Here is a 26,769-nt window from a genome sequence, read left to right on the forward strand (position 1 = left end):
CAAGTACATGCAAATTTATAACATAACGTGTTTTAAAATTTTATTTTTGAGACATTGATCCCTTTTCTCAATAGTTTAAATGCACGCTAAAAGCGAAAAATCTACGTCGGTAAGTGAAAAGTACACGACGCTTTTACGCCAAAATCTGATAAATATTATTACGCCGTAAATGCGCCGAACCGTACGTCACGGATATGACGTCATGTCTTCACAGTAGACGTTGACATCAGGTTTTGGGATTTGTAATGTGGAAGAAGTACAACAAAATTGGTAAGACTCCCGTCTTTATTTATCTAAGAACTGATTCATGACATTTATTTACAAGATTCTGCAATTCAATACGTGTTTTCGAGGCCGTTGTTGCAATATTTGTGTCGTGTAAATATAATATTCGCAAATATACATTTTTAATATTCGCATTTACAATCCGGAGCAAAGATGTAAAGTGTGAAAAACATTATTTTCCATACTTTATCAATTTGACATTAGACTTTCTTAAATGCTGGTATTCTTTATGCAATAATTATCCTCATCAAGATGACTTTGAAATACGGAAAATGGCAAATATAGACCATATAAGCAGTGTTCTGTTTAATGCAATAAAAAAAACTAATATGTTTGAGTTTTGACGTTGCGAGCACATTGCAATGAATATTCCACAAAAATACTGTTTACATTTGTCTCTAAAATGACCGTTCGGTATTATATTAAAAAATGATTTGTTTTAAGTACGCCAATAAAGGATCAATAAATGAAAGCTAAAAAACAAGTGTTATTGCATACCGAACACAGTCGCTTTAAAAAGTTCTCTTTCCTTCAAAGCGGGAGGAGGCGCCACTATGCCAACCAATGCCGTCCAGACGGCGAAACGTTCCGTGAGCGGCGACCACGACGACCTAGATGAATCCCAGCTCGAGCAGGAGCTGTGTCGTCTGCAGCGCCAGTTGCACGCGATGGAGGGTGACAGACGCGCCTATAGCGAGGAGACGTGCAATCTCCTACGAAAACAAAAGTATATAGGGAAAATATGTTATTAAAATTACAGAAATATACTTAACTTTATAGACGGATTTTTATATCAAATGTGTTTGGTCTTTACCATTGTGTAAGTACACTAGATAATCGCATTCTATTATATGCGTTACTTTGGTATAAAACGAAATATAAGTGAATTTTTCCCCGTTGTTCAAGGTTTCGATTAAATAACTTCATTTCAATAATGTTATTATACCCATAATTCTAAAAGTCTACCATTTAAAAATGTAAGTCGAATTTGAAAATGTGTTGATCTCGGTATCATATAGATTTTTCATATCGTGATTATATAATATAAGTATGTTCAATTGTGAACGGATCAATTGTGAAAAAAAAGTAAATTTACGTTAAGTTTTTTACCCATCATGTACTTCGGGCTACGTAACCGAACACGACTGATTAAAAATATTTTATATAATTATAAGTTAAAAATTTCAATATGTTCAACCCATTACTAAGCGTTATTAGAATAGTTGTATGCATGTTCTGGATATTTTTTCCAGGTCAGAAATCGCGAGTCTCAAGAAGGAAAATGAGGAGATCGGCAAAGTATTACGACTGGCCAAGAGCGACCGGAACGTGAGCGCGGATGGGCGGGACATCGAGAAGCTGCTCACTTTGATTGACCAGCTGGACGAATACAAAACGAAGTGTGTGCGGGAGGAGCGAGAAATCAAGCAACTTGACAGCGAGGTATGACTTGTTCAGTGTGTCATCGAGGAGCGAGAAATCAAGAAACTTGATAGCGAGGTATGACATGTTCAGTGTGTGCGTGAGGAGCGAAATATTTAGCAACTTGACAGCGAGGTATGCGATATTCAGAGTTTAAAAAAAGCACACACGTCTGAAAAGCTACAATTCAGCTAGTTTTAAATTCACAAAACAACGCTCGTGATGCATTAAAACTTTTCGATGTATCAAAATGTCATTTAAAGAACGTCGAAGGAGAACACTTTAAGATACTTGTACGAAATGTGTATAGTTTCGGCAAATGGAGTATGCATTGTTGTTTTGTATATCGTGTTGTTTGTGATGTTTATTGTCATGCGTACCAAAGACTTTCGTTGTCTCCATGGGCTATTTCGACAAAACCTTAATGCATTCTTACAAAGATTGCGCGGGTTCAAGACATGATCAACGAGGAGCAGAAGTTGATGGGAAGCGTGACAGAGGAGACCGCGTCTATCATCGTGTCAAAGCGATTGCGTATCACAGAGAACAGGCTCAACCAGGTAGGCGCTCTTTAAACACGCTCGAGAAACGGAATATATTTATAACCAGGTAACCGCTCATAATAAACCCACAAGAACTAACAATATTTAACAAACTGTCGTAAAAATATTTGACTGCAAATATGATTCTTAATGCAGTTCTTATATAATTAAACGGAAATGAAGGTCACCATTGAAGGTAACAAGTAGCTTTAAACTTCAGAATAATACCGCTTTATATGCACCATAAGAAGAGCATATACCATTCGCACCGTCAGCCATGGTTGGGTTTGTCCGTTCAGATTTATTGTCTGCTGCTTTTTTTTAATGTATAGCTGGGTCCTCATTTGGGTAAGTGAAAGTTCAATACAGGTCTCGTCAAAAGTCATGCATTTTTTGTTGCGCTACACACTTTATTATAAGAACGGATTTTTGACAAATTCGTCGATCAGAAATATTGTATAGCCTTCTTGTCTGACAATCCCATGTTCCGGGGCATACGTCACATCCTGTGACGAGTCTCATCTGCTTATAAATCTTGGTCTTCTTATATGCGTTCGACACATACAGGAGTTGATGAAGTTCAACAACCAGCTGGCGACGAACGCGCGACTCCGCGAGGAGCTGGATCATCTGCGCCAGGAGAAGGCGGTGTTTGACTCCCTGCACAAGCGGCTCACAAAGCGGCTTGAGGATACTAAGCACCAGATCAGCGACTGCATCGCGCAGGCGTCAAGCGCATACGAGGAACGGTACTGTTGCGTCAGTTTGTATCGGGTGCCTTCTTTGTCTAACAAAACAGGGCCCGTATTCACCAACCCATTCTTAGACTTAAGAATAAAAAAACGACTTGGAACCAAAAAAAATGCATATAGATATGAATATATAGATGCCTCCACTGGTAATTTCGTCATACCACAATGTTCTACATGAAGAATGCAAGTGATAGAGGTGTTTTATAACAATTTTTGCTCAAAATTTAAGCACTAATTGAATATATCAATTTAAAGAATATTCTTTAGTCTTAGACTTAAGTCTAAGAATTGTTTGGTGAATACCGGCCCAGGTTCTTATACATAAGAACATAATTCAGAAGGAATGTTTACTTCATTTAATAGAATTCCTTGTTAAAGTTGATGTGGTTTTGAAAATCAAAATGTGTTTATGTTGTTAGGTTCGCATACAATTTTAATTAAAACATTGTCGCGTTTGATAAGGAATGTCTGCAGACTGTATTGCAATAATAAGCATTTTAGTTTCAATTAATCATTTTAAGACAGACGTTAGATTATAAAAAATATGGCCTGCTTTAGCGAAACGACATGTGTTATACAATTTTGTTAATTATTATTAATTCACTGTGTTTATAATTTCTCACCAATGGACAAATGAGGGATTACTTGTAGGCACAAACTTTTTTGGTATTTTTTTTTTTTGATTCATGTATACAGGTCTTCGATTAAATCATTCATAACATAATGGTATACACTTATCATATATTGACACTCAGTATCCTTATGATGTAAAGGCGTACACGCAATACATAAGCGTAACACGTGACAATAAAGACACATGTTATTTGTTTCATATTGTAGATTATCGATCTTAAAACACCAGTGATCAAAGAGATCCATACTTTTACAAGTGGCTGAACCACGTGGAGAAATATTTACTTAGCATGATCGCGAGTGGCTTAGAATATGTGATATATTGCGAAACCACAGTTGTTCTTAATTTAATGCTTTTATTACGCCTGTTGACATTTTAAAGAGTGAAACTAGATAATTTTCCAGGTATATACATCACAATTACATCTTCATTTCTATATGTTCATATACACTTCGGGAAAGCATAAAATGAATGTGACACCTAATCATCTTTTTACAGTAGCAATGTACACCATGTATAAGTGAGTCCTTCCACTTATAGATCGAATGTAGTTCTACACTATTTCGCGTGTATATAACATCTTTGATAACAACTTTCAGCGACGAGGCGCAGACGAAAATGATCGCGCTAAAGGAACGTTCAGACAAGGACATGGCACAACAGGAAATGGAGATGAAGGAGCTGCTGCGCATCATCAAGCACGACGACATGCTCAAGGAGTTCATGGGCGTCAAGGCGCAGGACCGACACGACTTCCGGGAGGAGGAATCAGCCAAGAGGCTCAAGGGGAAAGGTCAGTGGACTTTAAATCGAGAGTTAAGTGTAAAATTGGTGTACTGATGTCGACACGTAGATCAGATACAATAAGAACTTCGGGCAAACTTAAACACATCACCATTTTTGCCGATATTCCGATATCAAATTTTTGGTTGTGCGTGTTTCAAACGTGCAAAACGTTCGAATGTAAGTGCTTCTATTATGTATGTATGGATGTATGAATATTCATTTGAAGTAGTTCAATCCTTATTGCAAAACACTGGGAACGTCTTTTATAATATATATGTACATATTATGGTAAAAAAAATGTCACAAAAAGAAGTTCAAGCATTGCAACCGCCGAGTTCTAACATTTTGCTCTGCGGTTGTGTACCGCCGGGTTCTAACATTTTGCACTGCGTTGTGTATGCCTGTATACACGACTGGCCGCTTGCAGACACGGCCGACCACGAGACGGACGTCGAGAAGCAGACTATCCGGCAGCTGGAGAAGGCATTCGAACGCGTGACCGACGCCACCGGCGAGAGCGACATCACCACCATTGTCAACAACTTCATTCGCAAGGAGGACGAGAACTTTGCGCTCTATAATTATGTACGGTAGTCATAAGCATATTAAGTGGTAGATGAAACCTAACATATCATAATTAAAAAATTCTTCATCACGATGCTTTACATTCAGGACAATTGAAATGATAAAATACAAAATATGTAGGAGCGACTATAAAATTAATATTATGACCGAAAATCAATAAACATATGGTGATTCACTTCTAACTTGTTTTTTTTTCAATTTTAATGCGTATAAACCGAAGTGTTTGCTTTGTTATATGGCGTCGTGATGTCATTTTACAAATGTGTGCACGGCATCGTTGACACTCCGCTTTATTGACTGTATTCTTTCACAAACCATGAAAATCAAGTTTAGCGATAAGTATAACTATGAACATTAGGCCAACAGTTTTATATGTTCTGTTTTACGGGACCGCCGACCCTAATTTTGGCCAAAATGAAATAAAAATAAAATTCAATAACCTTAATTTTGTTTTCCTTTTTCCCGCCGACCGTGAAATTTCATAACGTTAAAAATTAAAATTCGCCAAAGGTTTTACCTATTCCCTGAAATGCCCGGATAAAAATGGACTTAACCCGACGCTTGCTTAGTATCGGCTTTTTCATTGGTCGTTTGACTTACATATTGTTCGCGGATTTAGCCGAATACGATTTTACTTTGCTCTCCACACATCTCTCTCTATATTGCGGAGGAAACCGACGATAGTCGATGTATTCCGATGTTTTTACACACGTCCAAGATGGCGGCAAGCAGACGAGAAATTTGCAATGAGCGGCGGAAATGATAAATAACATTCAAATTAACAACGAATATCATATGGTTATTAGGGAATAATTGAATGCGTGTGTCATTTAATGCAAAATATTATGTTTGAGATAAGAAAACAACAAATATTTATTAGAAATATGCAAAGTGAATGTGCGTCAGGGAAACCATTGTTGGAAAATTGGAGTTCAGTCTACTCACAAAGTTAAAGCATTTAAGATGAGTATCGTTCAAAAATGGAAAGAGACAAACATGATTTGATTTATATGTTATTGGATCTGTGTATAATCAGATTCATATGCATATTCTGCATTATTATGATTGTCACGCTGTACAGTTTACTGAAATAGCATTGAAATGAGGATGTCAAGTGCAAGATATTGAAAGGTAAACCAATTAAATATATTATTTTAACTCCATTTAATACATCATTAACACAGCAAGAACACTAAAGCGTGTTTGTAGATATTCGTTCATGTTTTCACCATATAATATATTATTTTTTTCAAATGCTGAATTAATACTCTTAAAGAGGTTGTGATTAAATGGTGTATTTAAGAATCTATAGATTATAAGTGTACACGTTTATTATACATGTGGAAGGATATTAACTGAACGTTGTCTTCATTGTGAGAAGACTTTAAAGCAGCACTTTATCAAAATGCTGTCAAACATGCACTTAACAATTTTAATTCTGTTCTTATAATCATATTTATTATGTTTATCGTGCTAATTTTCCCTACCAAATGGCACAGGCTGTAACAAAAAAAGAAATAAAATCACTCACTTTTGTTAAGTGTATATATCAAAGAACACTGGATAGAGAGCCCTCACACTTGCTCATCCTTAACATAATGCTTGTTTGCTTGCTATCACAATGATTGACAGTTAAAACTGCATATTAAAATTTAATTTTTAAACAACGAACATCATACAAAGTAAAAAAAACACACTTAAATAATAGATGAGATGTATGCCACAGCAAACCAGCATTTTTAAAGATGGCATTGCAGGCTTGGGACTGTCGAGGTGCTATTGTAGGAAATCTAGTGTTAGAAGTACAACAACATCAACACTACTACACTCTACTACACTACACGCGTGTTTAGTCTCTATTAAAGTAATATACATGCAAAAGGTGCTTTTACCTATAAATATATATTAAAGTATGTCTACTATTATTATAAAAAGCTTCTACAAGAGTGTAATGAGATATATAAAACACTTCAAGGTTAATGCAAGTATACATAAGGTTAAATTGGCTGAGATTTTAAATTTAAAAAAAAATATCGGTTTAGACAGTTTTATTTTTATTTTTTTGGTCGACTGCTCACTTTTCATGCTTTTGTTTTTATTGTTATTTATCCCCCCCCCCCCGACTCAATTTTTTTTGAAAAATATCCCGTAAAACAGAAAATAAAAAAAATGTTGGCCTTACGGGTCATATTTTTTTATTTTACAATTGATACATCGCTTACTGTATAGTCGACCTTAATACTTATTATAGATGGACCATATGTACTGTATAGTCGATCTCAATACTTATTATAGATGGACCATAATGTCCGTGTATCTCTGTGGGAGACGATGTACGCTAAACGTTTTGGCCTTAATGTTTTAATGTTCTGTCTGTATATGTAGATTTGATTACGATTGTTTTGGACGCTCTATTTGTTTTGTGATTAGTTCTGGTGAAAGTTTGATGATCAGCTTGCCCGTACACCGGCTTAAATCCCCAATGCTTTGCATCGTCCGTTTGAATGCGGTGATCCAAGTTTTGAACTTTGTATGTTTATAGCTTGTGTTCTGTAATAAAAGTAATGGATAAGGACAAACATTTCTCTCTTGATAGTTTCTGTAGTTGCTTTGTTTACTTTAACATAGAACACTACTGTATTACATTCAGCATGTTGAATATTCATAAGATTAACACAATTTGTTCCGATATAACATCTATATAATCAACTGTCCCTTCTCCGCCAGGTGAACGAGCTTAACGACGCATTGGAGGCGATACAGGAGGAGACCGCTAATACCCAGGAGGAAATCAAGCGATTCCATGACGAAAACATCAAGAGCGAGGATAACAGACGAAAAATGATCAGAGAAATGGAGGTACGTCGACATCACAGTGTTCTTTATTTCATGTCCAGTGAAGATTATCATTTTGTTTTCAGGAAAAAATCTGATGGGTTTAATTAAAAAATGTATATGTTTCATGTTTTAATTATAACATGTATCCGTAGGCATCATTATATTAATAAAAAATATATCAAAGTATATTAATCTGAAGAATATTTCGGGTCTGCCAAGATGAACTTAATGTGGTTTACATTTGCCTATTTTGTATAACATGTTCGTACAGAAAAAAAACCGTCGTCTTAGTCACGTTACTTGCCTTTAGAGTTTGTTTAGTTTCCATATTAATCCATTAATTTATATGCTTTTAATCATCTAAGTTAAGTAATTCTTTCAAAGCAAACGTGAACTCACTAATAAAGGTACGAATTTTGCAATATAACAAAGTTTAGACTAGTTATATCGTTTATATTAGGAAAAAATGGTACTCTGTGAGATAAATTCGTTACCGAATAATTTCAATATTTCGTCAGTATTTGGCCTATGACCAATCAGAAAAGTAAACGTAAAATGACGTCATCTTTTTTTTTTCTTGACGTCGCTTTACGTTTTCTTTGAAATACATGTACTAGCTCAACTAGCAAACACTACATAGCTCGTAGATGTTATTTCGTCCATTCTTGATAAAGAATAATACTAGGGTAGATAGATTTGTGACCGTTAAGTTTCCATTTTATTTCAGTATTTGCATAATATCCGATCATAAATGAAATTATGTTAAATGAAATGTGGACAATGGCATTATTACAATCTTAGTTTGATCATGATATATCTTATTTTGATATAATGTTATTCTATGTAACAGTTATGTACTACCCCTCACGATGTAATTCACGTTTAAAATTTGGCTGGATCCATGCTCTCGTAAATATTAATGAAACGACTCCGTAATGAAGCCGTTTAACTAACAGTATACATTATGCTGCAGTTGGAGGCAGAACGCTTCGTGCGCGAGGCGGACGACGCCGAGCAACAGAACACTGTCGTCTGCAAGGTCCTCGACGAGATGCGAGTTGGCGTGGAAAAACTGTTTAAGGTGAACTTGTGTTAGTTTGCGCTTTCATGTATCCCGAAACAGGGCCGGCAAGTTCTCGTATATACCGCCTATCTGTTCGGGACACATGTGGTTAGCGCGTGGCTATAGAAATTAGTAATGATATTCTTTTGAATGAAAAATATATATATAACAAGGTATTCAACCCGATTCACGTATGAAATCTTCAGGAGTAAAGCCACACCTTCGCGTTGGAGCAATGAAATCAATCGTTTGTTTAAAATGTCGGCCAGTTGAAATGCATGTAAACAAAGGTTTCAAACGGCACTGGTAAGTTAGTTTTGATGCATAACGTAACGGCAAGAACGGTAAGAATTTTTTTTATACGTTCTATTGAATTACGGTACCTTAGTATGTGCACTTTGGCTGGAAAATGCCCTTCACTACGTGAATATTTCAGTCTTGGATCGGGTCTGATCGATGACGAGTAGGTCACGCGAGTTGTGTGTCATGTTATATGCACGAATCGAATATGTAACACGAGTGAGTCATTGAACCTTATATATCCAGGCAATAAATCAGGATTGAGATTATAGTAAGATGAAATTTTACAAACATGCCTAGACTTTTGTCATGAAAGCGCTTTTATATAGCGAGAGCTGAGTTCTTTATTCTCTGTGCACTTATGTTTTGTTCGTTTGGTTTTGAGCTATGGAAAATTGTTTGGCCGATAAATGGTATGGTACTTAGTATTGCCTATAGTTGCTTCATAGTAAATTTGTAGTTTACTAACGTAATTGTGGAAATTCGTTTAAAAGCCGAATGCCACATTTTCATGACCAATTCCTAAATCGATCAATCTAATTACAATAGTACTTTTCTTCCTGATTACCGACACTTTTTAACAAATAAAAAACACTCGTTTTAGTACACCTGAAATGCAAAATTCGCGATTGAATACGGTTGTAGGAAGCAGGTAATAAGTAAGGATTTATGTATTTATGTACGCAGTAATAATTCTCTTTGCTGGAATAGCAAAACTCTTTAAAGAATAGCAAAATAAAAAATAAACTCATTTTAAGTAGAAAATAAAACTCGGATATCTAGAATGGCTAATATGTTGTAAGTCTCTGTCTCTGTTGTTCGACATGTCTGTTATCGGGAATCAAAGTGCTGCACCACCTATTAAAACACGCTCTATATGCGTTCGTATCGGGAATCAAAGTGCTGCACCACCTATTAAAACACGCTCTATATGCGTTCGTATCGGGAATCAAAGTGCTGCACCACCTATTAAAACACGCTCTATATGCGTTCGTATCGGGAATCAAAGTGCTGCACCACCTATTAAAACACGCTCTATATGCGTTCGTATCGGGAATCAAAGTGCTGCACCACCTATTAAAACACGCTCTATATGCGTTCGTATCGGGAATCAAAGTGCTGCACCACCTATTAAAACACGCTCTATATGCGTTCGTATCGGGAATCAAAGTGCTGCACCACCTATTAAAACACGCTCTATATGCGTTCGTATCGGGAATCAAAGTGCTGCACCACCTATTAAAACACGCTCTATATGCGTTCGTATCGGGAATCAAAGTGCTGCACCACCTATTAAAACACGCTCTATATGCGTTCGTATCGGGAATCAAAGTGCTGCACCACCTATTAAAACACGCTCTATATGCGTTCGTATCGGGAATCAAAGTGCTGCACCACCTATTAAAACACGCTCTATATGCGTTCGTATCGGGAATCAAAGTGCTGCACCACCTATTAAAACACGCTCTATATGCGTTCGTATTTCGGTGAATACTATCAACATTTCAGTATTTGATGCACAGAAATTACTATTTACTCTTACATGGCGAAAAACGTGTATAGTTACCTTGTTGAACTAAGTACTGATATTCTAGTTCATGATGTTTTCAGATGGAATTTTCTCTCTATTTTTTTTGGGGGGGGGGGGGTGGGGGTGGAGATATCTGCCATTCTTCTGGGAAATTCTTTCTTCGCAATACAAAAGGATGATGGTGGTGGTGGTTATAATTATTATGATGATGATGATGATTCAGTGCATTACCACTGCAACAGCGATCCGAAACGATCCTTGGAATTGCTTATTCAAGCCAATAATGAATATGCTGGAACTCTTTACCAGTAAAAAGTTTATGATAAGCCAGTAAAAAGTGTATGATGATTGAGTATAAAGAGTATGATAAGTCAGTTCTTTAATGATAAAATATGACATTTCTGCGGTGAAATAACAGCAGTGAAAATAAAGAAATTGTTATTCTCACCGATGAAAATAACACATTTTCGGAAATTCTTTTTCTATTTTTAGATTATCATAAATAATTTTATATATCTTTTCTATGATCACGAGTGAATTAAAATCGATATTCCACCGAATCCAACCAATTTTTTTTTTATTTCATGCTTTTTCACCATTTATTTACATTGTAAAAGAGTTTAACTGATAATTTCACTGGTATAATGACGTCATTTCGTCACACTAATGACATCATTTTATGTATTGAAATGTATTGAGGCACGTCACGGGAGAAAGGGTAACAGCTGTTAATTATTTTCTTGGAAAGGGGGCATACAAAAGAAAATTTGTTCATGTCAGTGTAAGATCGTTTGTTATTTTACTCGTGATCATAGAAAAATAATATATATATATACGATCTTACACTGACATGAACAAATATCCTCTATTTATTATTCAGTATTAAGCGAAAGGTGAGTCTATCATGTAAAGGATTATGGCTTTCATATGTTGCATTAAGACGTTATGCCATAAATTATGGTCCGCACCAAACTATTAAAATAATACTCAGAAACGTCCCGAAAAGGCTTCAAACAAATAAAGATCATTCAGTGACTCTTTATTTTAAATATTTAATCGCATCTTATGACATATCAATTTAGATATACATTTAAAAATCATTTATTTTTTAACTAAAACAGGTTTGAATAAATATCTATTCTTCTCATTCTTTTAAGTAATCATGAATGACGTAAATATTGTAATAGCATTCAATAGCATCATGATTAGTAATACGTGCTCGAAAGCAAAATAAAGTAAAACTTGCAAGAAAGCAAGAAGTATTTCAGGATTACATCGCAAGTACACTCAATGTTGAAGGCCATCAATCTGAAATCCCGTGTCCTTGTGGTATAGGAGGCGCCCGTCTCTCAAGGTGATACCCCTGCACGCATCCATCATGGCCTCCTCGAGGTGCGGGCTGTCAGTTGGCAGGATGCCGCCCTCCGCCGCCGCCGCCATTCTGATGATGCGACCAAACAACCACGCCTCCTGGGTGGGGCTGATATGTGCCTTAAAGCAGCGATATTTCGCGATGTGATATTTACGTCATATGGTTTAATGTATAATACTATTATAAAGTAGTAGATCTAATCGAAGCACTTAATATAAACTAGCAAATTGTATCATATATGTTCAATAACATACATATGTATTGAAATAAGTAACACAAATAAATTAGGGTTTCATACAAATATCACGTACAAGCAAATAAGCAAATAAATAAAGCGAAATGAAAATAATAAATCATTAATAAATACATTAATTTATTTTATAACGAAATTATATAAACCAATTTCAAATAGATCTATTATCGAGTAAGTTTTGCAGTTAGTAGTTAAGATATATAGATCTAATTATTTTATATCATTGGGTTATTTTTTTATTCACTGTTTCCTTGTTTGCGAACATTTTAACAAACGATACAAAGTGCATAAAATAAAATGTTTATTGCTGACTAAATACTAGAGTTTATGTTACATTGTATAATGTCTACGAACATTGAAAATAATATGTTAACGAGTCCGAACCACTTCATATCCTTTAATTGATCAATATTTTGTACAGCAGCTCTTTTAAACATTACACTACTGTAGTAAACATATTGTCCATGTTTTTTCGCCTTCTTTAGCAAAATACCTGAAATAGACCCTTTACCCAACAGAAAGACCTCTTCCACTAAGATTATTTCTTTAAAATGGTTCAAAATTTCCCACATTTCAACTTTACTTTTGGAAATTTCTTCCCATCTTCGTTTGTGCCAATTTTTGTTTTTCAAAATGGAAGGCCAGGCCATTCCCCAAATGAAGAATTATCCCTGTTTTCAGAATCGATTTTTTAAACGTGTTGAGTTGAGTTAAGCAAAGTTATTAATAAGTAAATCCGAGTGACATTATAAACTACGGACATGTAAGTGAATTGTGAACATTGTATTCGGTGATCTACATTGTATGTCGATCTATGACAAAGTTCAAGAAAGTATAATACCGTGTGCTACTGTTAATCAGTCGGACAAGCAACGCAGTATGTGATAAATTGATATGAAAAAAAGATTACGCCGGTATTACACAAATAACAATATACCTGGCTCAATGTGACCTCTGCCTCCCTTTGTCCCCGGTCTGACAGGTCGAGTGGCTCACTCTGGTGCACAACCCATTCACTTCCGCCGGCCTCAGTTCCGTCTGTTTGTGTGCAAACACCCTGAATATCGCTTGTCGGCTGTGAAAGTCGTCGTTCGCGAGCTCGGCGATTCTGGAACCAAATTGAAACAAAGTTTTCGGTTTTTCCTAACTCTTTCGCTAGGGTGATTTTTGCAAACCGGTCGGGTCGCGGCAGTTTCCTGAAGGCCGTCTCCAACGTATCCATTTCTTCTGGTGTGATCACAGTTCTTTTTCGCTTCTTCTTTACTCGAAGAAACTGTTTACGAACATCCATATTGTTTTGTTAATTACATAGACAGATGACGTCACGCGAGCTGCGTCACATAAAGATAAAATCTGTAGGTTAGGCTATAATATATGTGCGGATCATCTTTTACTCTATCTGCATTGACTTCAACACAAGTTGTGCTTATTTGACTTTTTAAAATTAGTATCCATTATTTATTTTATATAAGTATTAAATTATTTGATTAATGCTGTTTGGATAAGTATCACGCTAAGTCAAATGTCAGGCCTGATAAACTAACTAATGAATCCCCAGTAGGGATGCGTTTAAAATCATAAGTTGTTCTTCCGGGGACACATACATTGACAGGAAAACTGTTAAATCGGAGCCTAAATTGTTTAACTGTTTCACGTGTAATATTTATGCTCTAATCGGAGACCTTTTCTCCGACAAAGCTAAATGCTATTCGACCGCACACACATTGTATACGGTAAATTTGCACTTATTATAGATGATTCTATTGAATCCGTCCAGGGATCGCTTTCGTGGTGCTGACCTAAATAGACGATATAGTAAGCCTTTCGCATTTGCATCGAAATGTCTACTCGTATTGTATTGTATCCATTTTGTCATATTTCAATATTTTAATTTGTATTGGTATACCTAAGTTGTATTCGTAGCCAGCATATCTCTTGTCTCTTTATTTCTACGTTTTTCTGTTGCTGCTTGTTTTATATATTAAACTACAAATGAAGGACTTTTGCGTGTTTTTTTTTTATTTTCTGAAATCAACTCGGACGAATTTCAACATTTTTTTAAGTTGACTGAATGATTTTAAGCGTCACACATGTTTGTTTGAAGAAGCGGTGATACATGGCAAATTAAATACACTACTGCAGTATATGTTTATTCAAATAATAACAAATTGCATAACATATCACTGAATGATTGTAACATTTCGAATGAAATAAACATGCCCATTCCCAAATCAATTCTCGTGTTGTGAGCCATGTTTGCTTCAAGGATTCTTCAAGCATAACGGGATCGAATTGGCTGCTCGCCTTTGAGCGTGTGGTGAATTCAAGAACATTTAACTGGCATTTCTTTTGACTACCTGCCCCGGAGCCATGCGTCTGTATCAAAGTAATTGGCCCTGCAACAAAGCGCTGAAATTTTGTTCATGTATTTTTCATCAGTGTTAAAGCAAGAAAAAAATCAAAAGACATACACAACCATAAAAAAAATCCAGCAGTAATAACGACGGTGTCACGATCGTTTATATTATCAGAATATATGAGCAGACTTAATAGTCCTCATTTCTTGCTGCACAGCAATATACATGTAAATCGACACCCCAAAGTAATTCACACGATTGAGAGATATGCTGAGTACGAATACAACTTATGTATCCCGATACCACTTTACCGGTATATGCATCCCTTTAAGATGTTGGTGAACTGTGGCCGTTTTTTGTAAGAAAAGGTCTCCAAGTAGAGCATTGTGTAAAAAATCAAAACCACTCACCTATGTAGGCTTCATTTTGACCGTTTTCCTGTCAATTTATGTATCACCGTAAGTCCACTTATGATTTAAGCGTATCCCTATTAGGAAGTCATAAATTGGTTTACCGAGCGTGAATATATATTGTCATTCAATCAAGTTCTAACTAGATCTGCATTTTTAAAATATTTCTTTCAAATGGTTGATTGACTTAAAGGGACCTTTTTACGTTTTAGTAAATTGACAAAATTGAAAAAAAATTGTTCAGATTCGCTTATTTTCGTTGTAGTAATGATATTTGTTAGAAAACAGTAATACTTAACATAATTTTTAAATCGTTAAAAGATGCATATAATCGCTATATTAGACCATGGTAAATGTTCAGTAATACTGTTTCCTAAAAATAACATAACTTAAACAAAAATTTGCAAATGCCATACAACTTTTTCAATTTTTGTCAATTTACCAAAACGTTAAAAGATCTCTTTAAAGTTAAATGAACTGTATCCCAGTAAAAGAGACATTAAGGCGATTGTGGCCAGTTTAGATCCAGTTCAGCCTGCAGTTGCTTGAAAGCTGTTTGCTTAAGAGCGGTTTTCTGACAATGACAAATAGTTTAATTGGATACTGATAAGACTGCCATTTTCCTGTGACCTGGCTAATTAAATTCAGAAGCCTGGTAACAGTTTAACGTTAATGTTACCAATGTGTCAGACCAGGGCCTGGATTTTGAAATCTAGGACATGCATGGTCAGAAGACGTCATTTAAGATTATACATTTTTTTCAAACATATACAAATGCATAAAAATATAAATAGTAAAATGCACTAAGTCAGAAGACATTTGACTTCGGCTGATGCCTTGGCACACCAGGTGTTTCGGTTGCAATAGTTTGATGGACTCACTACTTGGATGTGTAGTTACATTTTTTACAGAATATCAAACAGTATTTAGCATGAACCAATACTTTTTTCAAACATAAATAATTATTGATGTAAAATGATTGAAGGAATAATATTTAAGGTTTAAGAAGGCATTTTCTTTTTGTTTAAATAGAGGATATTTGTTGGATCCGGTGGATTATCGATTTTAATTCACGAGTGATCATAGAAAATAATATTTTCACGAGTGGCGCAGCCACGAGTGAAAATATATGTTTTCTATCATCACGAGTGAATTAAAGTCGATAATCCACCGAATCCAACAAATTTTCTTTTTATTTAATGCATTTTTCACAGTTTATATACATTGTTCAAGAGTTTAACTAACGAATTTTGCTGGGATAATGACGTCATTTCGTCAAAAAAATGACGTCATTTCACAGTAAACAATGAAAATTATCGATAATTCTCACTGATAATTTTCACTGTTTGAAACAGTGAAATTATCAGTTTTAATTCACTGATATTTCTCTATAAACCACCGGAAAGCATTAAATAAAAGGATATCTTTGAAAATTATATTTTGTATGAATTTTTTGGCAACAAGGGGTAACGCATTTTTAAAAAATGTAATTAATTTTCGACAAAAAACTGGTACCATGAGTAGCATGAAACAATTTTTTTTAAACATTTGTAATTGATGAAAAATGATTGCAAAATAATATATAGGGTTTAACAAAGCATTTTATATTTTATTTTAATAGGTTACTCTTAAAATTCTATTTTTCATGATTTTTTTGCAACAAGGGGTTATGAAATTTAAAAAATGTTACTGGATTTTTAGACCAAAACTGGTACTATGATAATACTATAATGCACTTCGCCAAAACATTTAAAATTATATTGTTTATTCTTGAAAATGTATTTCCCATATTCACAAAAATAACACTTTTTATAAGAAAATTCATATATATCGATGTTTACTTTTATTTTCAAGAAGCATAATGCCTTTTTTTAGTCGTATTCAGCCACAAGTTCTTGTCAGCCACTTAAGGGTTATGTGTTGCCTTTCTTTTGCTAAATGCAAAATAATTCTACGCTTTGAGACTTTCATAAAATATTTTATGTCTTTACAACACCGACAGGCTAATAAATTTATATATCAAGTACTTCCATACAAACAGGACCATTCTAGGCGGGCAACCTAGCAACCTTGATTTGTTCACATCTTCCTATCAATCTGTTATATGTGTTATGAATAATTTGTTCGGAGAACATTTAATGTTTGTTAAAACTTTTAAATAATTCAATGTTCAAAGTGATATTGTTATTGACCGATAAATCAACACACTGATTAAAAGGGAATATTTTATAAATTATTTGCATTTTATCTTACATGAGAAATATTTGCCTAAATGTTTTTCAAACAATAGAAAAATCTATATACAATTAATAATTGACGACGTTTATCAGAAAAAAAAAACATTTATGAAATGGAAGTTTAAAGATAAAAATAAATTATGCAAGTTTTTGTCAGATATTCGTAATAATTTCAATTATAATTGAGTGTATGAGCAATGTGGATGAATGAATATATCGGATAAAACGAACACTTGTCTACACTTGAATTATGTTTCATTTTTCAATATTGTATGCACTTAAGTTTAGCCTTTATGCTTTTTTTAGCATTTATAGACAGTGTTCCTCCCCAAAATCAAGGAATGATTACTTGTCATTAAGTTGTGTAATGGTATACTATAATTTTGTGGTAGAATATTTGAGAAAAACATTAGAAACGAAACTTGTCAGTGATGAAATTTTCCATATGGTTATGGAAATTACCGATCGTCGGTTTCTGAAAAACAATACGTCACGGTTTCCAAAAAAATTATGGTTGTGCCCAAAGATTTTGGTGTTAATGAACATGACTGGTTTATATTTTAATAATTTCGATTCTCATTTGATTAATAGGTAATTTCAAGGCTGATAAACTTGAAATATGCAAGCTATTCTTTCGTTTTGCATATGTCTGTCGATACATCTGTACAATCGGTAATTTCCGTAACCACTCGTTAAATTGTAGCAGACACAAGTTTAAATAAAAAAATTATGTTTTACACTAATATTCTACCTCTTTCTCGCTAAAAACTAATGCATGAATGATTTACAAGTAATATTGCATATAATATTGCATCGTTTTCAGCCAGGAACACTGTCTATGACCGCGAAAAAAACATAACAAACTTTTTGATTTACGATATTTACTTTATAAATAGCTTGCATGCGGTATGGTATTGCATGTTCCGCAAGATAAATATCTCGACTTTATTTATTGGATGATTTCGGTCTGTTTCATCCAATCAGAAAATATCTTTTAAACGTAATTAAGACCCATGTTTAGCGAGATAATTAAGTACCACTTTTTATACACTGCCAAATTGTGACATAACAAGTAGCCTCCCTTGTTGGTTCATTCTACTATATTATTATGCCCCCCCCCCCCCCCCCTTCGAAGAAGAGAGGGTATATTGTTTTGCACATGTCGGTCCGTATGTCCGTCCACCAGATGGTTTCCGGATGATAACTCAAGAATGCTGGATGCCACGTTTATATTCCAATCTTCATAAAATTTGGCCAGAATATAAGTCTCAATGATATTTTGGATCAGTTCGAAAATGGTTACAATTGGTTGAAAAACATAGCTGCCAGGAGGTGGGGCATTTTTCCTTATATTGCTATAGTAAAACATTGTTAACACCGGAGAGGTCACATTTATTTTCCGATCTTCAAGAATTTTGGTCACAATATTTGTCCCAATAATATCTTGTTATCTCAGGTGAACGACTTTTGGCCTTTCAGGCCCTCTTGTTTGTTCATCTTACCATTTGAAGAAAAGATATCATTGCACAGATGTCTTTTACTTTTAGAATGTGTTATGCTGCATTTCTTATGTGGCTTGTTCGGGGTATATTGTTTAGCACATGTCGCCCAGTCCGTCAGTTGGTCCGTCCACCAGATGGTTTCCGGATAATAACTCAAGAACGCTTAGGCCTAGGATCATGAAACTGCATAGGTACATTGATCATGACTCGCAGATAACCCATATTGATTTTGAGGTCACTAGGTCAAAGAGCAAGGTCACGGTGACCCGAAATAGTAAAATGGTTTCCTGATGATAACTCAAGAACGCTTATGCCTAGGATCATGAAACTTTATGTGTGCATTGATCATGACTCGCAGATGAACACTATTGATTTTGAGGTCACTAGGTCAAAGGTCAAGGTCACGGTGACCCGAAATAGTAAAACGGTTTCCGGATGATAACTCAAGAACGCTTATGCCGAGGATCATGAAACTTCATAGGTACATTGATCATGACTCGCAGATGAACCCTATAGATATTCAGGTCACTAGGTCAGAGGTCAAGGTCACGGTGACCCGAAATAGTAAAATGGTTTCCGGATGATAACTCAAGAACGCTTATGCCTAGGATCATGAAACTTCATAGATACATTGATCATGACTCGCAGATGACCCATTTTGAGGTCACTAGGTCAAAGGTCACGGTGACCCGAAACAGTTAAATGGTTTCCGGATGATAACTCAAGAACACTTATGCCTAGGATCATGAAACTTCATAGATACATTGATCATGACTCGCAGATGATCCCTATTGAATTTCAGGTCACTAGGTCAAAGGTAAAGGTCACTGTAGCCCGAAATAGTAAATGGTTTCCGGATGATAACTCAACAACGTTTATGCCTAGGATCATGAAACTTCATAGGTACATTGATCATGACTCGCAGATGACCCCTATTGACTTTCAGGTCACTAGGTCAAAGGTCATGGTCACAGTGACTCAACTTTGAAAAATGGTTTCCGGATGATAACTCAAGAATGCTTACGCCTATAATAGTGAAACTTCTTAGGTACATTGATCATGACTCGCAGATGACCCCTATTGACCTATCAGGTCACTAGGTCAAATGTCAAGGTTACGGTGACTTGACAGAGTAAAATGGTTTCCGGATGATAACACGAGAAAGCTTATGCCTAGGATCATGAAACTTCATAGGTGCATTGATCATGACTCGCAAATGACCCCTATAGATTTTCAGGTCACTAGGTCAAAGGTCAATGTCTCAGTTCCAAAAATACGTATTCACACAATGGCTGCCACTACAACTGACAGCCCATATGGGGTGCATGCATGTTTTACAAACAGCCCTTGTTTCAAAAATGTTTTCATGTAGTATACAGTGAAAACTCGCTATTAAGACCACTTGTGGGACTTTTCAAAAGTGGTCTTAATAGCGAGGTGGTCTTAATTCTGAGTTTTCATGAATTTGATGGACATATAATTACAACAACGTAAATATTCACTGAACTTTTATCTGTTTGCATACAATATAACAGTCATCCGTTTATACATTGTATTTATACATTGTACAAAGATAGTATTTCAAGTTGTTCATTAAAGAAGTGTAAATACATGTATATGTACTTTTCATCAAGATCCTTGATGTTTACTTAACGAATGAGTCAATTGTCGTCTGCTTAGCATTTTGTCGAATAAAAGTCGAGATTTTCTTTTTAGAATAGCTTGAACCCGAGTCTTTCCAATGCCGAATAAATCGTCGTTGAGATTTCCCATCACTTGCGTCGATCAAATCAATCTTTTCTTTTAAACACAACTCTTTCCGTTTTCGCTTATCCATTTTGAATAACGATATGGTATAAAAGTCGGTTTTTATATCCATCACGAACAAAACCGTGTTACTCAAATATCCTAACTGTTAAATTATTCGCCGTAATAAATCTTTAAAGTGTGTACCAAACAACTACCAATTTACCCATCAAAGACTCAATAATAATAATAGCTAATTGTCAATCAAGGGTTAAAAATTATAACAAGTGCCGAAAATCTAACACCTGTGTCGCAAATCGATGCCAAAAACCGTTGTCGTTAATTGTGGTTAATTGGGTCAGAATGGCTTCGTACACAAGCCCGATAGTACCACAACATCAGATCAAGTAAGGTGTGAAAATTACTGGTCGTTTGGCGGGTGTCAATTAAGAACAATATCGATAATTGGTACTGATTAAAGTGGTCGTAATAGCGGATTAGCGGGTTGGTCGGATTAGTGAGTGTAACGACCATTGAAATATAGAAGGAACAAATCGGGACTGAAAAATGGTGGTCGACTTAGCGAGTTGGTCGGAATACCGAGGTGGTCGTAAAGAGGGTTTTCACTGTACTTATATTGATATTTACAAAATTGATGCATATGAATGATAGACTTTACTGAAATCATTTTTGACGATGCTGCGAAGCAGATCGTCTAAGGTATCATACCATGAAAAAAATGTTCACAATGGCGACCTATGTAAAAGACCGAGTCAGTCCGATTGAGATAGCTCGATTTTTCTAATCGGCATACCTCGCTTATTATCATTGATAAAGGTATAGGAAGCTCAGCTATAAATGGGACAGCATATTCTAAGAAAAAGATTTTAGAATAGTTTGAAAACGTTAATTTTTAATCAGTTATATTCAATTCATTATATGTTTGTAGATCAATGAAACAACTATGCATTTTCTGTATTGTATTTGACATTTGTTGTGATTCTGTAAATAAATTGATTGCGAAATAAAACATTTATAATTAACTTTCAACGCGATCATAAGTGTAAAGAAAACGAATTATTTCGAACCTGCCAATTGTAAACGTTGTAGCGACTATGGTATATAAACAGCATAATAGCCATGTGACACCTGAGAAACTCGCTCTTATGCGTGCTTTCTCATTTTGCATATTTAATAAACTTTTCAAACAGAAATTACAGAGCCACATCAGTACACATACTATGTTTGATTATTCATTCGTTTGTTGGATATTGTTTGCTGTTTTAAACACATATTAGGTCATATCGCGGAGATTTAGTTAACCTTACCATGTGTTCATAGGCGAACTCACGTATTCAAGTGCTCTTACGACTATGTGCTCATACCTACTTTCCGGAATCATCATGAAATTAATGCTGTCCTTAACGAACAAACATGCCTAAGCTTATTGAATTGAAGAAAAAAAATTAATCAAAAGATAAAAATTATATGTTCATGAATATGGGCATATGAAATAACGTCCGTACAGCATCATTAACTTAGGAAAGGAAACAACGAAATATAAAGTTTGGTATGATAAACATGTGAAATTAAAGAGCATGGTGAAATTAAAGAGCATGTCAAGTTTTGAGTTTATATGCTGAAACGTTATGTTATAACCCACAAACATTTTACTGTAACATAACGTTTTTTTTAAGATAAGTGGTACAGAAAATACACGTCGAATATCTTAAAGATATTTCTTGTTATATTTGATCGAGAATGTAACCCGCCTCCCAGTTTCGCTGAATGGATCAAGTTCCCCACGGATACTACTTCCCTGTACCCCCATTTTTTTCGTACCCTACATTTTTCGTACCCAATTTTTTTCGTACCTAATTTTTGCTCGTACCCAATTTTTGTCGTATGCATAATTTGTGTACCCAAAATGTTCGTAACCATTTTTTTTCCTACCCAAAAAGTACGTACCTTGTGGTGATGTAGATAAAATTAAATAGATGCTTTTATATCAATCCTCTTCAAAAGCATCGTCACACCAGTACTGTCAGTACTTTGATTATATACGATGTCTATAACCGTACAAATTGTTAAATGCATACAAATAGTCATATAGACCTTTTAAAAATCATTCAAAAACAAATTAAATTGTATTATTATTCCCGCAACGCTGATCGAAACAGATGTTTTGAGTAAATCCCCTTTTTATAATAATGCCATCTGATAAAGTGGCGTGTCCTCTCTGCAATTTGATATACGTATCTTTTTGCGAACAGCTCTTGTTCAGCTGTGTTTTGCAATTAATTATTCAGCTAATTTTTATGTCTCATTTCTAATTACGAACGAGGCCACTGCAGATGAGCTGAGCAGTAAAAGACGCGCACTTAATTGACCTTGTTTTGCAAAGTATTAATTCTGCTCCATGTGCACGTTATAAGTCGAAAACCTGTATGCCAGTGATTAAATGAAACTGTCACATTGCGAAAGTATGAGTGAGAGTGGTAATAAGATCTTATACTTACATATTGTGCACAATTTTATTTAATGCTGTTTGGTGGTTTAAATGGATATATCGGTGGTTTTCAAATACTTCACTGATTCAAACAGTAAAAATACCAGTCAAAATTGTTTAAAATGTTTACAGTTTACTGTGCAATGACGTCGTTTTCTGACGCCATGACCTTATTATACCAAATGAATGGCCCAGATCAACTCTTTGAATATCTAAATAAACGTTGGAAAATCTGTAAAAAAAATCAAAATTGTTGGTTTCCATGAGATGGTCGATTTGTATTTTCTCGTGTCTGTGCCACTCGTGAAATATCAATTGCATTTTATATGAGCACTCGTAGCATTAAAATCTACCGAAACCAATATAAATCATCTATATTTTTTGGTTTAATATGCTGATAGTGTGCGTATAAAATGTATGTTTGGGTACAATATTGAATGTCTAATGTCTTAATCCTTATGTTAATTTTATCTTGAAATGATTTGTGCCGATGTATTCGTTTAGTGCAGTTACGACTATACAAAAATGCCGATGGCGTATTAAATGTGAAAGTATGGTGTGTTGGTATCCTTAGATTGCCTCTTAATACGCCCACGTTCCGGTATGCATAACTCTCGTAAGAGTACATAAATTGTGTGTACAGGAGGCGGACTGCGACTCAAGCACGATCTCGGACATGCTGGGCAGCGACGAGGGCGTCACGAACAAGAATATATTGCAGTACATGGGCATCATCGAGCAGCGCACCATGGAGCTGCTTAAGCTGCAGCAGTATATTCAGATGCAGGTACGTGCAGAAGAACATTAATGTGGAAGCAGTACACACGTATATCCATCAGTATGCATCGATATGCATGGTAAATTCAGACATATGTATGTACATAAGTTTATTATATTACGGGTACATGTATCAATGTAGCAGTACATCCAGATGTGGGTACACGGTAGAACTTCGTATATCTATAGCAGTACACCCAGATGTTGTTACACGGTAGAGCAACGCATATCTGTAGCAGTACATCCAGATGTGGGAACACGGTAGAGCTACGCATATCTGTAGCAGCACATCCAGATGTTGGTACACCGTAGAGCTACGCACATATGTAGCAGTACATCCAGATGTGGGTTCACCGTAGAGTTACGCATGTCTGTAGCAGTACACCCAGATGTGGATACACGGAAGCGCTACGCGTATCTGTAGCAGTACATCCAGATAAGGGTACACCGTAGAGCTATGCATATCTGTAGAAGTACATCAAGATGTGGGTACACCGTAGAATTAGGCATATCTGCAGCAGTACATCCAGATAAGGGTACACCGTAGAGCATCAGCTACGCATATCTGTAGCAGTACATCCAGATGTGGGTACACCATAGAGCTAAGCATATCTGTAGCAGTACATCCAGATGTGGGTACACGGTAGAGCTTTGCATATCTGTAGCAGTATATCCAGATGTGGCTACACGGTAGAGCTAACGCATATCTGTAGCAGTACATCCAGATGAGGCTACACGGTAGAGCTATGCATATCTGTAGCAGTACATACAGATGTGGGTACATGGTGGAGCTACACATATCTGTAGCAGTACATCCAGATGTGGGTACACCGTAGAGTCACGCATACCTGTAGCAGTACATCCAGATGAGGGTACACGGTTGAGCTATGCATATCTGTAGCAGTACATCCAGATGTGGGTACATGGTACAGCTACGCATATCTGTAGCAGTACATCCAGATGTGGGTACATGGTTGAGCTTACGCATATCTGTAGCAGTACATTCAGATGTGGGTACACCGTAGAGATACGCATATATGTAGCAGTACATCCAGATGTGGGTAAACGGAAGAGCTACGCATACATGTATCTGTAGCAGTACATCCAGATGTGAGTACAAGGAAGAGCTACACATACCTGTAGCAATACATCTAGAAGCAGGTTCGCAGTAGAGACGTGCAGAGCTGCAAAAGTATATATAAATGCAGACATAATTACTGCAGTTCATACGGATGCTTGTAGAGACAAGAGACATATATAGCTGCAACAGTACGCCCGCGATTGGAAGAGACGTGCATAGCTGTAGCAGTGAATCGAAATGCAGACACGTGGTACCGACAGGCATAGCTGCAGTAGTATATCTAAATGCAGGTAGTTGTACCTACAGATATCGCTGCGGTAGTACATCTAAATGGAGGTAGTTGTACCGACAGATATAGCCGCAGTAGTACATCTTAATGCTGGTAGTTGTACCGACAGATATAGCTGCAGTAGTACATCTAAATGCAGGTAGTTGTACCGACAGATATAGCTGCAGTAGTACATCTAAATGCTGGTAGTTGTACCGACAGATATAGCCGCAGTAGTACATCTAAATGCTGGTAGTTGTACCGACAGATATAGCTGCAGTAGTACATCTAAATGCAGGTAGTTGTACCGACAGATATAGCCGCAGTAGTACATCTAAATGTTGGTAGTTGTACCGACAGATATAGCTGCAGTAGTACATCTAAATGCAGGTAGTTGTATTAGTTCATCGTAATGAAGGTATGTGGAACAGACAGTCATTCAAGCAGAAATGCAATCAGCCGCAGGAATATGAAGTCGTTTTGTTAACCGGTTGCACGAACTTGCAATATACTCATAGTCCTAAAGGTCTCTTTACCCTATATTAACAGAAGGAGCCGCCGAAGACGGAAAGGAAGGACAGCAAAGGCCAGCCTGCCACCACCCCGTCCCAGCAGAATAAGAAGAGCCCCAGGCAATCACTGGTGGTTATTGCCCCGCCAAATCCAAAGTAGGTTGTTAATGTATTTCTCAACATACGCAATTATATTATAAACATCACCACCTTTATTATCGTCATCATCACTACCTCCACTACAAAGACCACTATCATCGCCATTGCCATAATCATATGATTATAACAACCATTCTAAAAACACCTTCACCATAATAACACCATCTTCATCATCAGCAGCAGCATCAGTCGGTGTAATTATTATTGTATTGTTCACACAATAATCCACACCATGTTTATTCTCTCAGCGAGGAAGATGAGCTTACGGCCGACGGCGAGTTACGTCCCCTGACGCGGGACGAGCTGAAGCGTCTGGTGATGCACAACCTCACGGTACGGCCGCCCCCAAGCGTCGACGCTCGCAAGAAGTCGCCGCCTAAACGCAACAAGACCAGTCCGCGGCCGTCGAAACCCGCACAGTTACTGTAATACCACCTGCATGAATAAATGACAATACAGAAACTTTAGTTTTGAAAATGTTTAAAAAAAATAGATTTTTTTTTACTCTTGTATTTCAGTAAGTGTACATTTATATTGAAAATAAATTAAAAGTATGAATGTTGGCATTAATAGTAAAATTAAAAGTGATGAAATTCAATATTTCTCATTGCATTATTCTAATGGCTGACTGTGTTGCGTATCAGTACTTATGATTGATAAAGATTGTGTCAGAATTTTTAGTTAACTGCTTAATCTCAAAAAGTCTGAGTTCAAACGGTTAAAAAACATGAAGGTAAAAGAAAGATTAACAAAAAAGAAACTGTATCAAGTGTGCTTATTTAATGAACAATCTCGTTTTCCCTGTCCGTTAATTTGACTTACCGTGCATCAGTCAGTTAGAGTTTACA

At 35.9% G+C, this 26,769-nt stretch overlaps 2 protein-coding genes across 2 annotated transcripts; one reads left to right on the forward strand and one right to left on the reverse strand.

Moving 5' to 3' along the window:
- The first annotated feature begins 168 nt into the window (after window positions 1-168).
- On the forward strand, window positions 169-26,519 carry LOC127871476 (coiled-coil domain-containing protein 63-like). The gene is made up of 12 exons (XM_052414433.1): window positions 169-270; window positions 823-1,012; window positions 1,539-1,728; window positions 2,148-2,267; window positions 2,817-2,998; window positions 4,235-4,428; window positions 4,849-5,006; window positions 7,734-7,865; window positions 8,818-8,925; window positions 23,768-23,911; window positions 25,800-25,918; window positions 26,170-26,519. Exons 1-12 carry the CDS (start codon window positions 246-248, stop codon window positions 26,348-26,350), a joined length of 1,743 nt encoding a protein of 580 aa, XP_052270393.1. The 5' UTR covers window positions 169-245; the 3' UTR covers window positions 26,351-26,519.
- Window positions 11,762-13,687, reverse strand: LOC127871486 (LIM/homeobox protein Lhx4-like). The gene is made up of 2 exons (XM_052414456.1): window positions 13,301-13,687; window positions 11,762-12,229 (listed from the first exon to the last, which is right to left on the reverse strand). The coding sequence occupies exons 1-2, from the start codon at window positions 13,652-13,654 to the stop codon at window positions 12,026-12,028; spliced, it is 558 nt and encodes a 185-aa protein (XP_052270416.1). The 5' UTR covers window positions 13,655-13,687; the 3' UTR covers window positions 11,762-12,025.
- Window positions 26,520-26,769: the final 250 nt, after the last annotated feature.

The sequence above is a fragment of the Dreissena polymorpha genome, chromosome 3 (genome assembly GCF_020536995.1).
Source record: "Dreissena polymorpha isolate Duluth1 chromosome 3, UMN_Dpol_1.0, whole genome shotgun sequence".
NCBI classification, from domain to species: domain Eukaryota; kingdom Metazoa; phylum Mollusca; class Bivalvia; order Myida; family Dreissenidae; genus Dreissena; species Dreissena polymorpha.

What these genes read in the sequence shown, in the direction of transcription:
- LOC127871476 (XM_052414433.1), top strand. Translation starts at nt 246, where the DNA reads ATGTGGAAGAAGTACAACAAAATTG. An exon ending in GAAGAAGTACAACAAAATTG is followed by an intron (nt 271 to 822) that starts GTAAGACTCCCG and finishes TTTCCTTCAAAG; the next exon opens with CGGGAGGAGGCGCCACTATG. An exon ending in ATTGCCCCGCCAAATCCAAA is followed by an intron (nt 25,919 to 26,169) that starts GTAGGTTGTTAA and finishes TTATTCTCTCAG; the next exon opens with CGAGGAAGATGAGCTTACGG.
- LOC127871486 (XM_052414456.1), bottom strand. Translation starts at nt 13,654, where the DNA reads ATGGATGTTCGTAAACAGTTTCTTCGAGTAAAGAAGAAGCGAAAAAGA. An exon ending in CAGAGGTCACATTGAGCCAG is followed by an intron (nt 12,230 to 13,300) that starts GTATATTGTTAT and finishes CGCTGCTTTAAG; the next exon opens with GCACATATCAGCCCCACCCA.